Here is a 19072-nt window from a genome sequence, read left to right on the forward strand (position 1 = left end):
AGAAAATTAAAAAAAAAAAAAAAAAAAAACAAAAACCTCTGTGGTTCAATTCTGTTGCATCGGGAAAGAACTGATAAAGAAAATCCGGAAATAATCATAATTAATAGTAGTACATAATCACCGCCCAAGTAATCCCCCAACAGTAGATGCCGCTTTCGAATCCATCAGACTTAGATTGAATAATATTCTCTCATTTTCTAAACATTCGTTGACTTGTTTGAGTTTCTCGATAATTTCTTCAACCGCCTTCTGTACTCTTCCCTGAAATTGAATAATTATTAAATAAATTACATAAATCCGCCTACTTAATTTCCAAACGTCACATGATACTAAGAGTTTACGATCGTGATGATCGATGGAGTGCAACTTAGTTGGTAGTTAGAGACGGGATGGAAATGAACTATTATTGATCACCTTTACGGAAAAATAAAGAAAAAAAATGCAATATACTACATACTACTAGTACTCCCTCCGTTCGCCATTAGCAGTCTCATTTTATGGTGGCACGAGTTAGTGGAATGTGGGACCATATTACTATTTATGGTAAAAGTGAACCGGGACTCCTATTCGCCGACGGACTAAAATGGAAGAACAGGACTCCTATTTGCGGACAGAGGGAGTATTTACTATCTTTGTCATTTAAAAATTCTACTCCCTCCGTCCCAAGGAAGATGACCCTTTCCTTGGCGGCACAGGATTTTATGCAGCTTTATTATGTGCGTTAAGTGGAAAGAGTAAAGTAAGAGAGAGAGAATAAAGTAGAGAAAAAAAAGTGTTTCCAATTTTAATAATGAATAATCTTGGTTGGGACAATAAAAAAAGAAAAGTGGGTCATTTTCAATGGGAGGGAGAGAGTACTAACATATTTTGAAACTACATGAGTTTTAATACATCATTGATAAAGTAGAAGAGAAATAGATGGGAAGTAGTGTTAGTAGATGGTGTGGTCCGCATTATTAGTACTCCTTCCGTCCTGTCAAAAGTGGGGTGTTTTTTTATCACGTGATTTCAGAAAATGAGGGATAGTGGAGTCCACAAAGTATAAAATTGTTAATTCTAATATAATAAGTTGTAAATAAATAATGTCCCAGAGTAATAATTATATATTGTTCAATTGTTTCTAAACTTAGAATTACACAATTTTAAGTTCAATTGTTTCTAAACTTAGAATTTCACAATTTTAAGGGACAGATCGAAATGAAAATACTATTTTTAAAAGAGAGAGGTAGTAGTATAATTTATTAAGTAATAACAACTCGTACTAATAAACTTCGAAAAAGGAAAATATGAGGCATAAAATTGACGTACTTGTCTGGAATGGATTAGGTAATCAGGCATGTATTGTTTCAGTTTGTCGAAGAGAGCATCGATTATATAATTATCCAACATCCTTGAAGAAATTTAAAGAGTATTTGAATATGTAAATAAAGTTGTAGCAAAGGAAGAAGGAGGTGTATGCATATATAGTGAGCGGTGGAATTGAGATGATAAAAATATGAGAGAGATATATCTGTAATATTACTTCTTACAATACTATAATATGAATTAAATAATAATTTATAAAATTAAATTGTGACTATACTTAAGTGTACAAAATATTATTACTATGATATAAGCTATTTTTTATTCTCAGATTGCAACTATCATTATTTTATGAGCTTCAATTTGAAATATTTAGACATATATATTTAATCGAATATTGATGTGCATGAAATTTATTATTTTACTTTATAAATATGTGATCTTATTAAATGGATGGAGTATTACTTAAATTATATAATATGATTGTTATATAGTATAAATGCATTAGAGACAAATATGATTGTTATATGGAGTAGGTGATTTTTATATATATGTAATGCAATTATATATATCAACAAATCATATATATTAATATAGAAATTATTTAATATTCCCTCCATCGATCGGAAATCTATAAAATAAAAGGCTCAACACTAGTAAAAAAACTCCTATCGTCTCCTAAAAAATAGACTAATTTTACTTATTTCTGGGTTGTCCCTTAAATTAGATAAATTCTAAGAGAACATTTTTTTGTTTGGTCATTTATAACTATAAATTTATAATTTAGAAGTTTATTTTTACTTGAATTTAACAATATGAAATCTTTTATAATCAAATCAATTTCAATATACATATTCCAAAATCACTTACTCCATTATTTTATTTATTATCTATTTTCTATTTAATCATAGTAAATTTTTGTAAAGGTAAGTTGCTTAAAAAGCTACTACTCCATCCGTCCCAAAGTAGATGTCACATTTTGGAATTAACACGGAATTTTAGGAGGTGTTATTTTGTATGCTAGATGGAGAGAGAAAATACTATATTTATATTAATGTGAGATAGAGCTTTTTCTAAAAAAAAAGAAATATAACATCTTTTATGAGACAAACTAAAAAGGAAAGTGTGACAACTGCTGTGGAAGGAGAGAGTAATATTTTTTGTCAATCACACGACTTTTAAGACCAACTACTCCTAGATTTAATAACTTTAATAATTTTATCATAAACTTCAATAATTAAATCAACGGTGTCATAGCTTTAAGAATTCAGAATTTTAGCATGCTCAGATTTTTAGTCATGGCAATTACAAAAAATGTCAAAATTCCTAATATACTCTGATCTAGCTATTTGTTAAACTAAGGAATTGGCTATAAATTAATAGAGTTTTGTATATATTTTTTTCCAATAATTTACCTTTATTTTTTTAATTAAATAAAATGTGCCACCTTGAAATAATAAAGTGGATATATACATATTAATCACATATTATAGTTAGAAATGTCAATCTAGTCCAAAACTCGTGGATCGGCTCGGACAACTCAGTAAAGTTACAGGGTTAGGGCTGTAAATGGCAACCCAAATCTGAAGTCGGGCTTTTCGCGTCAGCTTGTTCGAATTGTTGGGTTACTTAGGCTGGCCCGGTCGGGTCCAAAAAATTACTATAATCCTAGGGTTACAATAAATAGACAAAAAGTTATCCGTGAGAGATCCAGTAACAATCAAGGGACATTGAATAATGTGTACCATAGAAGGTCCAATTAATAAAATATGTAGTTGAATATATAATCACTTGTTTTATTTATATTAATTGAAAAATATTGAAGCTAATGAACAAAAAAAAAATCAACAAATTAAAGCAATCCATGGCTAGATCCTTGTAGCCGCAAAGCGAACACTTGCGATTCCTCTTCAGCCCGCCGTGAAGCGCATGCTCACACGCCATTCTCAAGCCCACAGTATCACCACGGAACCCGATCTCCTTTTTGCAAACGCAGCACCGGGTCCCGGGCTCGAAGCAAATCTTCATGAGCCCCAAGTCGTCATTAATGCCTATGATGTGCACGTACGAGTACTTCGTCTCTATACTCAAGTCGACATTTAATTCGACATACTAAGGTACTGTCCCGTTGACTCCAATAGCGTTGACCACATTCTCCCACGCGCTTGGTCAAGGGACCGCGCAAGTGCTTGTCGCTTCCTATGTGATCCGTGATGGCCTTTTCGACTGCATCGTACAACAAGCGTTCTCGGAAGATGATGGTGGCCGTGGTGGTGCGTTTTGTGGAAATCGAGGGAAGAAGCCGTGGCTTGGCTATAGAAGAAGAAGAATTGACGTTTATGAGATGGTCATAATATTTGGTGAGGAAGGAAAAATTGAATTTGATGCTAGAATGAGGGAAATCAATATGGTGGAGTGGTTGATTTACTACTTTCGTTGAGACTTCAACCTCCTTCATCCACGTCTTGGAATTCCAATTCCAATTCAATAAAATCAATGTCAATTCGAATGTAATTTGGTTTGTACAAGTGAGATTGTATTTATTTATAGACCTACACGAAATCAAAATCCTAATTTTTTTATGGAATATATCGTTTTCCTTCTTTACATACTATAATGTTTCTACTCTACCTATTAAAAAAAGCCTTGCGTTATTATAGGTTGAATTCTATTTTAACATCTTAATTTGCCAAATTTTTTTTATTTATTTTTAAGATTTCCGTCGTTAGGTGGATTATGATTTTATTTATTTCAATGTGTTTGAATTATTTGAACATCTTAATTTGCCAATTTTATTTATGAACCCTAAACCCTTCGATTCCACACGCTTTCCAGATTTCATTATTAAATTGTGACTATGCTAAAGTCTACAAACTTTATTATTATTATTATTATTATTATTATTATTATTATTATTATTATAACAACAACAACAACAACAACAACAATAATAATAATAATAATAATAATAATAATAATAATAATAATAATAATAATAATAATAATAATAATAATAATAATAATAATAATAATAATAATCTGAGCTATTTTTTAATCTCATATTTCAACAATCATTATTTTATGAGCTTAAATTTGAATTTAGACATATATTTAATTAAATATTGGTGTGCATAAAATTTTTAATTTACTTTATAAATTCGTGATCTTGTGGAGGGAGTGTTACTTAAATTATATAATATCATTGATAATTGCATTAGTGACTAATATAACTGTTATACGGAGTATGTAATTGTTATATATATTCCTAGAGTTGTGATCAATGTCGAACTCTTCTTAAAGACCAAACTAGAGACCAAATTAGGGCTTCCATTTTCTTAATCTAGTGGTTATAATTAATTTAGAATTAATTTAATATTTTATTCAATAAAAACTTTTTTTTTAATATTCATTTTTTAAATTTATTTTATTTATTTTTTATTCAATAGAAACTTGCCGGAGTAAATAATGAACTATATTCACTAAATAATGAACTAGATGAACTTATGTTATGAAGTAATTTTGACAAGTTATTGAAACACAAGGGAGTGATCAATTGCTAACTCATCATTTAATTGTTAACTACAACTAATTTAAGGTCATAGGATTTTAGAAAACGTGTGGTCTACAATTTGCCACGTTTAATTTTCGTTTTTATTAATAAAATAAAAAAAGATAAAAAAAAAACTCCAAATTAGGGCTTTGGATGAAAATGTCAATATAGTGTTTCGAAAATATCAACACAATGCTTTGAGAATGTCTAACACAATGCTTTAAGAATGTTAACCCATTGCTTATATTGAAATTCTGCGTGTATTAAATTAACATATTTTATATAGTATGTTTACATTTTTGCTTGTACGAAAAAAATTAAAAATTTTTGAATTTTTTTTCAAATTTTGACGTCGGAACATATGCATGTAGTATATCGTTGGAATCCTTATGAAATTATCTTTAATTTGATATATGTTATATGAATTTAAAGTTTTGGGATTTCTTTTAAAAGTTAGTTATAACTAAATATGTAGTTAATTGACATTAATACCCCTATTGATATTTTTTGGAATTAATCCTATGGCCTTATTGACGTTTTTCGTTGATCGTATTGACATCTAGGGATTAATAATCTAAGCCCTTAATTTGATTATCTAATGGCTATTATTTAGTTATAGTTAACAATTAAGTTATGAGTTAGCAATATAACTCTCTCCATACTACATTGATACAACAAATTTTAGTGTTAATCGTTAAACAGTAGTATTGAACTATATTGAATAAATAATGAAAGCAAATAAAACAATAATTATGAACAAAACAATAAAAGCGCAAAAGCACCAATTTCTATTCCGAATCAAGGAAAGCGATTAAAAGATGTATATGTAGATAGGGATATGATCATATGAAAACTCTAAATATTGAACAAACTCAAAACTATGATCTCGATCATTGAAAAATGTCAACAGATCACAAAAAAGCCTCAACAAGAAAATGTCAACATAGTCAATGAATGATGTTGTGTTGATATTGTGTTGATACTGTGTTGACATTAAAATCTTGAAATTTTACACTGTATTATTGAAACTGTGTTGAAGCTGTGTTGAGGAATTTTGAGTTTGTACAATATATAAGTTTGCATTTTATCACTACCCTATGTAGATAACCTATCAACATGAAATAATAATATCCGCACATAACCTAACAAATGGCTGTAAAAAACCTAACAAATTAAAGCAATCCACGGTTGGGTCCTTGTAGCCGCAAAGCGAACACTTGCGTTTCCTCTTCAGCCAACGCACGATGCACCCGCCGTGAAGCGCATGCTCACACGCCATTCTCAAGACCACGGTATCACCACGGAACCCGATCTCCTTTTTGCAAACGCAGCAATGGGTCCCGGGCTCGAAGCAAATCTTCATGAGCCCCAAGTCGTTATTAATGCCTATGATGTGCACGTAAGAGTACTTCATCTCTATACTCAAATCGACATTTAATTCGACATACTTAGGTACCATCCCGTTGACTCCAATAAGGTTGACCACATTCTCCCACGCGCGCTTAGTCAAGAGACTGCGCAAGTGCTTGTCCCTTCCTATATGATCCGTGATGGCCTTTTCGACTGCATCTTACGACAAGTGGTCTCGGAAGATGACGGTGGCGGTGGCGTTGCGTATTTCGGAAATCGAGGGAAGAAGACGTGGCTTGGCTCTAGTAGAAGAAGAGTCTATGTTTATGAGATAGTCATAATATTTGGTGTGGAAGGAAAAATTGAATTTGATGCTAAGATGAGGGAAATCAATACGGTGGAGTGGTTGATTTACTACTTTCGTTGAGACTTCAACATTGTTCATCCACATCTTTGGAATTCCAATTCCAATTTCAATTCAATAAATCATGTCAATTCTTATGTAATTTGGTTAGTACAAGTTGATTATATTTATAGACCTACAAGAAATCGATTTTTTTTTTTTTTAGGAATACATTTTTTTCCTTCTTTATAGTTTTTCTACCTCTTAAAAAAAGCCTTTCCTATTATATGTCGAATTCTATTTTAACATCTTAATTTGCCAATCTTTTTTTATTGATTTTTAATATTTCGTTCGTTTATGATTTTATTTATTTCCATACGTAGTTGACGTGTGAGTTGATATATTTTGAATTATTTGATCATCTTAATTTGCCTATTTTATTTATCAACCCTAAACCCTTTGATTTCACACGCTTTCCATGTAAGGATTTCATTATTTCAATAGGTAAGTTTTTTTCTATTTCAAAATATTATATTCAAGATCAGTTTACTCGTTTGTAAATTTTGAACATAATTACTCATATGTTTAGTAAAAATAAATTTTGAACATAATTTTATTCGAAAAAAAATTGTCAAATTTTTGAACTATTGTTGTTCTGCCCATTTGTTTGAAGAATATAATGCTCTTCACTATCTAATTTTTCCAAGAATGAATCAGAACCCACACCACTACTTGCTGTCAAACTATGACTTGCTGCACTATGGCTCTCCCAGAAGTGCTTTCTAATGGCCCGGAACTTCGAATCGCCACTCGACAACTCGGCATCCGAGATTGGACCCCGAACAGCACTCCTTCCTTCAAGCATACTCACCACCTCAGACATCGTTGGCCTCAGGCTCGGGGCTGCATTCGTGCACATAAGGGCCACGTTCAGCATCACCGTAGCCTCTTCGGACGAGTAGTCATGCCCCAACTCCGGATCAACGAGCTCCAACACGCTACCTCTCTCGTGCAAAACATAGGCCTGATGAAAGCAAGAGGGCGTTAGTCTACGTATGTTAAAAGGATAATTGTCATTTAAATCACAAATTTATGTCGAGTTTTGGTCAGGACAATCAAATTTGATGTGGCAATAAAGCGACATTATTCCATTTCGGGTGTTAAATTAAAACGACGTCGTTTTGTCAGAAACGATGGTTAGCCACAGCATATTTGATTTTGCGACGTCAGTTTCAATTTTAATCATCGCTGGACAATTGCGGAAAATAGAAACGCCGAGATTTTATATTCCAGTTTCAGAATTGACCAAAAATCCACACAGAGCAAAGAGACAATACCAAGTCAAGAAGATAAACACAGTCTTCCTTTGGCATGTAGTTTGTGTTGCTTTTGCCGCTGGCTATTTCCAAGGCTACAACTCCAAAGCTGTACACGTCTGCTTTGTTCGTCAGGTGACCGCGCATTGCGTATTCTGGAGCCATATACCCTCTGCATTCCGAATCAGAAACAGGACGACTCACAATCAAAACTTAGTCATATAACTGCTTATTGTAATCTCTTAGTAGATTATAGTTTGACATGCTACATTTAACAGAAATATTCAGAAAGGTAAAAATCATGGAAATTTGAGAAAAATAAGCTTACATAGTTCCAGCAATTCTTGTACTAATATGTGTGTGATCATCCTCATGAAGCTTTGCAAGGCCAAAATCGGATATTTTTGCGTTGAGATCTTTGTCAAGTAGAACGTTGCTAGTCTTGATGTCTCTGTGGACTACTTTCAGCCTCGACTCCTCGTGAAGGTAAGCTAATCCCTTAGCTATGCCGAGGCATATCTTCATTCTCTGCGGCCAGTCTAACTTCAGTTTCTCCGCTGTTTGATTCCCTATAATAGAACAAAATCAGAAGCTGCCAATCGAATGGTTTATCTTGGGAAGTTAGGGTATGATTCTCACCGAAAAGGGCGCGTGAGAGACTATTATTTTCCAGATACTCGTACACTAGCATTAACTGATTTCCTTCAACACAACATCCATAAAGCTTTACAAGGTTAGGGTGCTGAAATGCAGTAATCAATCCGATTTCATTGACAAATTCGCGTGTTCCCTGTTTAGACTTGGACGAGAGCTGCTTCACCGCTATTATGGTTCCGTCTGATAATAGGCCCTGCATAAATGGAACGATTGGCGACATGATGACATCTGCATTACGGGAGGTTTACATAACTATCCAAGGAGAAGTAACGAGAGAAAACAACGCACCTTGTAAACAGGACCAAAACCACCCTCGCCAATCTTGTTAGCTGGATCGAGGTCCCCAGTCGCAGCCTTGATCTGTCTTAACGTGAATAGACCCGTTTGTAGATCAATGCCTCTAAGCTCTGATCATGAAAGGTACGGTCGTTAGAAAATGAGAAAAATCCCTCCATCCTATTTCTATGCCTTGAGGCCTATTGAAATGGGATGGAGAGAGCAATGATAAGCGTATTTTATGAAGTTATTTCTGTGCATAGCCACACGGTCGAAAGCTATTTGGTTTTGATACTTATGAGCTAGTTCCATTCGAAAACTTAACGTGTGCCAGCAGTTATAATATAAATGAAATATAAGTAAAGAACAATTGGAATTTGAAAGCCTCTTCATTCAAAAACTAAATAGTAGTATATCTAAAGCTATTTTCATCGGATAAATTAGTTCAAGAATCTCGCACGCTATTTTCAGACTGAAAAACGCATATCTTGATATCGTACTGATTGATATACCTAGCAGTCTAAAACATGCATAATGCAAGCAAATAGTAACTCTAGAGGAGGTACCTTTATAAGTAGAGATTTTTCTTCCAATGAAGCATTTCTTATGCAAGATCACGACAACGAGAAGTAGAAGGGAAACTGCTACAGCTATCATCCCACCCATCATAACCGAGTTAACTTTCTTGTGGCGAACTGGAGGCCTGAAATCTGCAGAACCAAATTTTATTAAACTCAAGCAAGCTAACAAATGCAAAGGCTTTTCCCTAAAATTTGGTAACTGCTTTCGTTTGAAGTCATGTTTTTATCGTAAATTCATAATTTACTTGCCATAGAGCTACAAAATGGCAAGCAGGGACGCAAAAAGCACGATGAATATTTTTCTTAATAAGAGAGAATACCAGGATCTACTGATATAGCTGATATCAGAGGACCGTAATTTCCTCTGTCTGGGATGCCTTGGGTTCCTTTTCCGGCCCAGTACAGATGGATCTTCAGTGTATTGTTTTTAACTACAGCAGTGAAAGTCTTTATAATGGGTTTTCCAGTCCCACCGGCATCAGCTGCAATGTTGAAATCCTTCAATACCAAGTTTTCCTGCACTCACGATATATCGTTAGCACATTAAATAATCTCAGGGTGAAACCTTTCAACTGGGACGGGACATCATTTACCTGCAAATAGACGTCAAATAATCTCCTACCGAGGCTGGTAAATGTGCTGTCATTTGTGAACACGATTTCAGCAAAGTGAAGTTTCACCGTGTAGTTTCCGTTCATGAGGCAAAGACCGTAGTAAGTGAGAGAGAGAGGAGACACACGAGCTGTGCTATAGAGTTCTGATACAGGGCCGGTTAAATTATGCAGAGAATAACTATTGGTGGCCATAATGTACGTATCAGATTCAAAAGCGTCGTCCATGAAATCCCCTGTGCTGCTAAGAGCCCAATTCTCCCTCGAATAAAACGTTGTTGCACCTCTGGCTTCTAAATCAGCTTCGAATTTTGTCTTATCGTTGGTAGTTGTTTCTTGGCCGCCACAGTTAATGTGTAGTGAATAGTATTCTGTTGGTAAACAGTAGAGAAGATAGTGATGGTCTATTCCTTCCAATTGAATGAATGATACATATATCCAATGAAATGGTAAATAAATGAAATTCACAACTTGATGCATCTCTACTATGTGAAACAGATAATAGCAATTATAATCCAAACTTAAGATTACGACTTTCGGAGAGAGAAGTGAGTTGATTATGGTCAAAAAGGAAACGTCTCACTTAGGCTGGGACAGAGAGTACAGATTAAATTGGAAATACTTCAGAAAATGTAAATTTACTCACGCTGTTGTGTCGTATTCGGGCATGGAAAACCTTGCTTCAAGCATGATTGAACTCCACCACTAGACAAAATGGAAAATGGAGATCATGTATGGATATCGATTTTTTTTAAGAATGTGCAATCTTTGAATATAGATTCGTCTAACTAAAAAACGTAACATGTAATCTTACAACTCAGTAGCTGCTGAGGAGTAGCTCTCGACAAGGTTTCTGAAGCAACACAAGCACGGGAAATATAGGTTGGATCGACTGTGGTCGGAAAAATGATAGGCAGAAGAACGACAGATTGAATACTTACACACTCCCTCGTGGGCATTCAGTCGGCGAAGAGTTGTCCAATGTGAAATTGTTAAAAGAAAAGTCTCTGCAATATCGTACAAACATAAGTGAAATTTCTCAAGACCTTAACTAATGCAAATGCATATTATTGTAAATGTCATAAGGAGTTTCACATATTCAAGAGCGATGTTCGAATTTAAAAGATGCCATCAATGTCAGATATACTACAACTAAAGCACATATGATGATGGAGAAGGATTCTCACACGTCTTTGTTTCGTGATAAAATCCACTTAGGAACTTGTCCGGTAAGTCTATTTCCAGTCAAATACCTATAAGCGCGCAACAATAGTCATTGATTAAGCATCAAAACAAAACGAATGTTAGAAAGTGCATTCAAAAACTAAAAAGAGTACGGACTTACATAAAATCAACTTTTGCAAGATGCTCAAACGACGCTGGAATAACCCCGGTCAAATTATTAAAACTAAGGTCCCTACATTTCGAAGTTGAAGAGAGAAAGGTACTTAGTAAATAAGGCTTTGGAAATAATGATTGAAAGTCTCAAACACTTACAAAGTCTTCAACGTTGCCATGTTTCCCAGAAACTCAGGGATCTCACCCCGTATTAAGCAGTTTCTCAGTATCCTGTGTATCAGAATCGATTTCAAACGATCCAGACTTGAATCAGTTCAGTAAAATCAAGAGAAATTATTGTAAAACTCACAGCACTGTGATGGACTTCATATTTCTTATGAGAGGAAAAGGAGACTGTTCACCTCTCAAATCAGTGATCCTCCTGAAATGTCATAACAGGATAAACGATCGTTCCACGACCCAAAAAAAAGAACTGGAAAGATAATTCCAACTACTTACAAGTCAGTTAAGTTTGTAAGAGCAGAAATAGAAGAAGGGATTGGTCCCTGAAGGGAGCAACCTATCATGAATCTGCAGCAAGCCAAAGATTAACCATGTAATTCAAAAGTGATATGACCAACAATGCCCACTTCGAACAAAAGACAAGACAGCTTACATTCTTTCGATATGCTTCCAGTGACTGATAAAATCCGGTATCTTTCCTGTGAAGTTGTTGTCACTAAGCCACCTACATAATTGAAGAATTCCATCGTAAAACACAAATCCTTGCAGAGAAGAAGAAAAAAAGAAGAAGCTAGATGTCTTGCATCCTCATTCCTAAGAGTAGCAGACAAATTTCTTATCAATTTTCTTGTCTGTTTATCATATGTGGGAGGCATGGAACAAATACACATGAAAACTACTTATTATTGTAATTCTGGTTAAGTTAAATTAACTGGAATTGACCACACCCCTTCGCCTGCGAACCCCAAAAAGAAGAAGAAAACAAGAAGAAGTTGAATGAATTGTACGAGGTACTTACAAATCAACTAACTTTGTCATCTTGGCTAATCCGAAGGGTAGGTTTCCTGTAAATGCATTTGATGATAGAGCACTGAAAAGGTTGTATACGCAGTCGAAACAAGCCAATTAGGACATTCTTTGCAGAAGAAGGAACTAAATATTAGTAGTATTGATTAGAATGCGGTATATTGAAAGAAAATTACAGTCTCTGCACATTGACTAAGCGTCCAATTTCCGAAGGAATGGGCCCATAAAATTGGTTCCCTTCAAGACTCCTGCACATAATGTCTCAATCTCAATATGTTTACGTGCAGCAATGCAGCATAGCAGCAAGTTTTGTACAAGAATATTGCAAAACTAAAAAATATGTTGCATTACATCAAAGTATGATTACAAAGAGAATGACAAAAAGAAAAGTTTCAAAATATTATCGTACAGATTTACGAGAGTGGTAATTCTGGTAATGACAACTGGAAATGGACCAGACAATCTGTTTCCCATTAAAGACCTGCATATATTTGGCACAAACCGAGTAATAATTAACAGTCAAGAACATGTGTGGATGAGTTACGCTATGCCTGAAGCATACAGGGCTAAAATAAGAGCATAAAGCTTAGAATTACAGTTCAGCCAAGCTCATATTTTCCCACTGAAGAGGTATAGAGCCGCTTAGGAAATTGCGACTAAGATCCCTGCACAACACAATGGAGCAACTTCACTGATTGAAGAAAATTGAATTTATTATTCTTCAAACACTAACAAGTTCAAAAATGGAAGTATAGCTTTGATCTTAGAATAATACATACAAACTTTTAAGGTAGCGAAGACTGTTAAATTCCGGTGGAACTACTCCTGTTAGATTCTGTCCATCCAATGACCTGCGGTAGTTTAATGTGTAAATGCTTTATACAAACAGCTACTACAACTTAGAAGCTCGGATAATCAACTTTTATACACTGAACACTGGAGTTGGTAATGATGTTAATACAAAACGTAAACATAAAATCCGTCCAGATCCAGGAAAGTGGAAGAGGCGTACATAAGCAGAAACAGCTTTCCTCAAATGTGTTCTAAACAGTCGACGTGTAAGGGAACAACTAAGTTAAGTAGGAAACATTCTACTAGTACTCTAATTCTCGCGTACATCTTAGTAACTGGACAAGAACACACTATTGAAGTGAAACACAGCTAGATAGATCAGCCAACAGCGCACGAAACTCTAATCTGTAACCCAAAACATTATCACAGAACATCCCTCGTTCTGAGATACACCCTAGCCCAACCCCACTCCCACCCTGCCCGGTGAAAGTGACAGTCAAAAAACCGTTAGGCCACACGCTCAGAAACTTAGTAATAACACAAATTCCCAAGTTTCGACAAGCGCTAATGCATAAAAATTTCACATTGCACACAGCTCCATATACTAAAAACACATGTAACTAACAAGAGTTTGAATTCATACATTCTAACAACATGGCAAGTAGTATTGTGATCGAAAGAGCAATCGCAAGTGACGAAACTCTCAGAGCCTAATCCATCATTGGCAGTCCGATTCCCCTCTCCACCACAGGGATCCCTGCTGAAATCCCAATCTCTCTTCCCCAACTTCCTCCCTATCTCTCTCAGCGCTTCCACTGCCATTCAAGAACATCAAAAATCAAATCTTGAAACTGTTTCAGCTGAAAAATCAATTGCAAAACATAAATCTATGATCACCTTCATCTTGGATGAGCTGCTGTCTTGGCAATGCAGCTGCTAAAGAGGGAATTGCAAGGAAAATCAAGCAAAATGAAGACATGAACACTACACTCGATAATCTTTCCATTAGGGAGCTTGCAGTGGACAGTGGAAATGTGGAACAATATGTCTCTTGGAACTTTCCTCGAGCAGCTTACGCTCATCCAGTCAAGACAGTGACGCGCACTGGGATTTGAAGATATTTTCACGTATAAGGAAGTGGATAAAGAGAATTGCTTTGCAGCCAACCAACGCCATACCCCATTGACGAAGAGACCTCTTCATTCGCTGGGGTCGTGACGACGTCGTTTTTGGACTTTTTATTGGCAGTTAATGTCAACTGCCTATTCTCTTCTGGTTAATGAACTTATCAGTTTTAATAAAGTGTATCAATTATTATAAAATAATTTCAATTCATACTACTTAATCAATCATTTTTCGTATAATTATTTTTGTTAAAATAAAATATTAATTTAAGAAATATAAATAGTACTATCATCTTCTACATCTCATGCTGAAAATGTTGAACAAATCGTCACAAAAATTGTAAATTTATTAAAATTTATAAAATCAAGATAAAAGTGCTACAATTATTATAAATTACAGATAAATTTAATAGACTTTACAGAATCTTGATAAAATTATAAAGTATGGGATAAAGTCGATGACTAACGTTGTAATGAAGATATATATTCTATCGCGAATATCAATAAGAATTGATTATAAATTGAGATGTGAAAATTAAGACCTAGGATAGGACTATATTACTAGTAGCTTAAATTAGACTTAATTTTGACCCCTTGATTGTCAAGTCATTCTTTTTTTGACCTTTTAGTTTAATTAGTTAGACGTTGACAAAAAATTGTACACACACAATGAATATAATTTAAAACCACCGACAACTAATAAAAAATATTGTAGCCTCAGATCTAGTCTATTACAATCTCTAATATTCTAACATAAATGGTTTATTTTGTCATATTATGCCTAATATTTCTTTAAAGGCCTTCATATTATGCCTGTTATTTCATGAAAGACCTTCATATTTATTTTATCATATTATACCTATTATTTCTTGAAAGGCCTTCATATTTCTTGTCTTGGAATAAAGTTTTGCTAGCTTTATTCACAAAAATTATTACTACAAATGTAGCATTTATATTCACAAAGCCAACTTTCTTCGCCTTGGAAGTATTTCATTTGCATGTGGTCTGCTCAACTTGTCTTTTTCACATTTTTAAAACATATTGCTTTTTACCTATGGTGATTTTGAGGTGACAGATTCAAATCCCGCCATCCGCTGCGAGATTTTCGGTCTTAATCCGCAAACCCGATCAAGTAGAATCAGTCGGATCCACCAAAGGCAAATTCAGTACATCTAAAGTCAAATAAGAAAAAACATTCTCTCTCTCAGCGTAAGTCAGATATATTCCTTCTTGATATGTTCTAATCTAAGTGAAATATTTCCTTCTTTTGGCAATAATTAATCTTTTGTTTCATTACTTTAACATCTTATGTCTCATATTTTTTCTTTCTTACTTATATTCTCTCTCATACTTTATTAATTACTCCCTCCGTTTATTCATAGTTGAGGTGAAACTTTTCGACACGAAATTTTAGAAATGAATGTTGGGTGTGTTAAGAGCATCCCCATCCGTGCTCTTAGCTAAGAGCACGGAGGTGGGCCCGGACCCACTTTTACTCCTTGTTCTTTGCTAAGAGCACAACACCCACATCCGTGCTCTTAGCTAAGGACAAGCTCAAGGGTCCCACCATTCTATTATTCAATTTAAATACTCCAATTATTAAAAACATTTCTACATTATAAAAATACATTAAAAAATAAAAATTACATAATTAAATCCTAAAAAATAAAAATTACATAATTAAAATACTAAAAAATAAAAATACATAATTAAAATCCTAGAAAATAAAAAATACATAATTAAAATCCTACAAATTAAAAATTACACACGTGGAAGACTAGTCCTCTATCCCCAATTGCCTCTTGAGACCCCGGATCATTTGCTCATGTGTTGCAAGTTGATCCGGAGTCATCCGAGACGTATCGTTCATATAGAGTTGACTCAAGATGGCCCACAACGTGTTGTTCGGGGGTGGAGGAGGCACAAAGAAAGCGGGGGCGGGGGGGGCGGATTAGAGCTGCCCAAGGTTTACGAACCGGCGGTTAAAATCGAAACCGTAATTTTAGAACCGTGGTTCGGTTCAGGTTCGCGAAAAATATGCCGAACCGAAACCGTAAATTTTAGAACCGTGGTTCGGTTCGGTTCCGAACTTTTCGAACGGTTTCACGGTTCCGAACCGCCAACGCAATGATAAATTTAAACATAGTTAATCCTTATATTAAAACTATACTCCATTAAATAAAACATTGTTGAATGATCCGGTTTATGAGTTTTATACTCTTATATAAATAACTTTCATTTTTAGATTTGGTAATATCCGTAGAAACAATAATGTGGGACAAAATTTTGTAGCAAAAATAACTTTATAATACTATTTGGTAAAATTGGATGGTAAAAACATAAGATAAAAGATAATAAAATAAAAATAACTAAATTACAAGATGGAATCTATGTTGTATGGTTTATGGTAATAACTTTATAATACTATTTCCGATTTTATTAATTAACACATTTTTTTACGTATGGAATCTATGGAGTATGGATAATTATTAATAAATATTTATCCAACATTTTAAAATAAACTTAGAAGAATTGATTACTTTAAATAAAGTATAATAAATTAACATTGGTTAATGTTGTAGTCTTCAAAATTGATTAGTTGAGTCTTCAAAATTAATTGGTTGATGGTGGGCGATGGCTGCACTATTCAAAATTGATTGCATAAAACACCATTTCTTTTATTTTTATTTATTTATTTATTTATTCTTAAATGTTGATTTTAAATTCAAATTGGATCTCATTTCTCTCTATTTTTATCTATATTAAATACTCCTCTCTATCCTTACTTACACTCACCTCATTTTAGTGTTAACAACTCAATTTAAACTATTCATTTCCTTGTTCCAATTTATTTTATAATTTCAAACTATATGGCAAAAAAAAATTAACGGAAAAAACCGTGAAACCGCGAAACCGAACCTAAACCGCTACGAACCGTCCAAAAACCGGCGGTTTCGAACCGAAAACGAAACCGCCGGTTTTCGAACCGAAACCGAAACCGTGAAACAGCCTCACGGTTCGATTCTGGTTCCATATTTCCCAAAACCGGAACCGGCGGTTCCGAACCGAAACCGCTGGTTCATGAACCGTGGGCAGGTCTAGGGCGGATGGAGTCGAGGCGCGACGGCGGGGGCGGTTGGCCACCGCCTTCTTCCTTCCTTGCGGGCGGGAACCGCTCGGGCCAGCGTCGGGGCTACCCAAGTTAGCTCCGGCAAGCTGGGTAGCCAGATCATCGGAGACGTCGTCGGATAAGGCAACCGACCTGGACCATTTGCTGGAGGAGTTAGAGGAGGATGCTGCTATGCCGCCCCTATACTTCGGATGTTGGCGCCCCTCCTGCCAACAATCGAGGTACTTGAACGGTTTGAACTCCTCCCGTTGGTATGCCGCCAAGGCGGCGGTGATGATGTCGAGCTCGTTCGTGCCGCTCCCCGCCGACCGCTCTTCCTGGAGGTAAATCCCCTGAAACTTTCCGATTGCCTCGTTGCATCTGAAGATGCAATTGCGAACCATACTATCATTGCGATATATGGTTCCCGCCGGCCGGGTTTCATTGTAGAGGCGAGTGATGCGCCACCAATAAGTTTCCCCGGTTTGGTTCGTGCCGACGTCCGGATCTTCGGAGACTGCCAAGTAGGCTTTGAACATCGCCATCATCTCACCCGTAGAGTACGGTGTGCGGATCCCACGAACAGGAGGAGTAGGAAAAGAAGTAGGAGTAGGAGTAGAGCTGCTGCTCCCTCCCGATCCGGGTTTGGGTGCCCACCCGAACCCGGGGGCGTTTAGGTCGTGCACCGGGTAAGGACGGTAGCCACCCGGAGCTTGCGAACCTTGAGTTTGAGGAGGAGCCGTAAATTGGGTTTCCGGACTATATCCGGCCTCGGAGTCGAACCAATCGTGGTTCCAACCGCGATTGCCGGAGGGGGTGATCGCCGGAGCCGGACATTGTGTAGTGTGGTGGGAATTTAGATGAGAGAGTATGAGGAAAATAGATGAGAGAATGTAGATGAATGATGATAGAATAGATGAGAATGTGATTTTTTTTTTTTTGTTGTTGAGGTGGGGGTATTTATAGATGAAAATGTGATTTTTGGGGAAAAAAATTTGAAAAATAAATTAAAAGTGGGTAGAAAACGGATATAATTTTTTGGGAAGTGCGAAAATATTTTTTTTATTTAAAAACATTTTTTTAAATAAATTTCGAATTTTTTTTAAAAATAAAAATAAAAAAACGAATTTGCCAATGGCATTGCCACGTAGAGCTGCTCAGCGGCACGGACGTGCTCTTAGCTAAGAGCAGCGCCGTGCCGCTGGCACGGACGGAAAAAGCTCCGGCGGCGGACGGACGACACCGTGCTCAGCGGCACGGACGGACGAGCAGCGTCCTCTTGACCGGCTGCGGATGCTCTAAATAAATAGATAAAAAAGTAAGAGAGGGGAAAGGTAGAGAGAATAAAGTATAAAGTGAATAAAGTAGAGAGAATAAAGTAAGAGAGTAAAGTTAGAAAGATGAAAAAGTTACCGTATAAGGAAACGACTCAACTATGAAGAAACTTCTCGAAATAGTAAAATGACTCAACTATGAAGAAACGAAGGGAGCATATTTAAAATCACTAAATGCTACTCCTTCCGTCCCTGAAAATTTATCACAATTTTTTATTTTTATCTATTCTATAAATTTATTACATTTCACTTTTTACCATTCTTAAGAGCATCCGCAATGGTCGGTAGGCCAGCCATAGGCCAGCCATTCTCTCCTCTGCCACGTCAGCAACACTAAAAAAACCACCTGCCACGTCAGATTTAGGCCAGCCATAGGCCAGCCGCAATAAAAACAATTCA

The 19072-nt window shown here is 35.6% G+C and overlaps 1 protein-coding gene across 1 annotated transcript; it reads right to left on the reverse strand.

The window, feature by feature from the left end:
* Positions 1-7140: 7140 nt before the first annotated feature.
* LOC125197457 (probable LRR receptor-like serine/threonine-protein kinase At1g07650) lies at positions 7141-14309 on the reverse strand. The gene is made up of 24 exons (XM_048096197.1): positions 14004-14309; positions 13750-13921; positions 13094-13165; positions 12911-12979; positions 12724-12795; positions 12491-12562; positions 12307-12378; positions 11941-12012; positions 11784-11855; positions 11635-11706; positions 11484-11555; positions 11332-11403; positions 11174-11239; positions 10928-10993; positions 10801-10839; positions 10633-10691; positions 9969-10357; positions 9696-9891; positions 9361-9504; positions 8807-8925; positions 8501-8711; positions 8190-8430; positions 7883-8033; positions 7141-7569 (listed from the first exon to the last, which is right to left on the reverse strand). Exons 1-24 carry the CDS (start codon positions 14110-14112, stop codon positions 7177-7179), a joined length of 3072 nt encoding a protein of 1023 aa, XP_047952154.1. The 5' UTR covers positions 14113-14309; the 3' UTR covers positions 7141-7176.
* Positions 14310-19072: the final 4763 nt, after the last annotated feature.

This window comes from Salvia hispanica, chromosome 6 (genome assembly GCF_023119035.1).
Source record: "Salvia hispanica cultivar TCC Black 2014 chromosome 6, UniMelb_Shisp_WGS_1.0, whole genome shotgun sequence".
NCBI classification, from domain to species: domain Eukaryota; kingdom Viridiplantae; phylum Streptophyta; class Magnoliopsida; order Lamiales; family Lamiaceae; genus Salvia; species Salvia hispanica.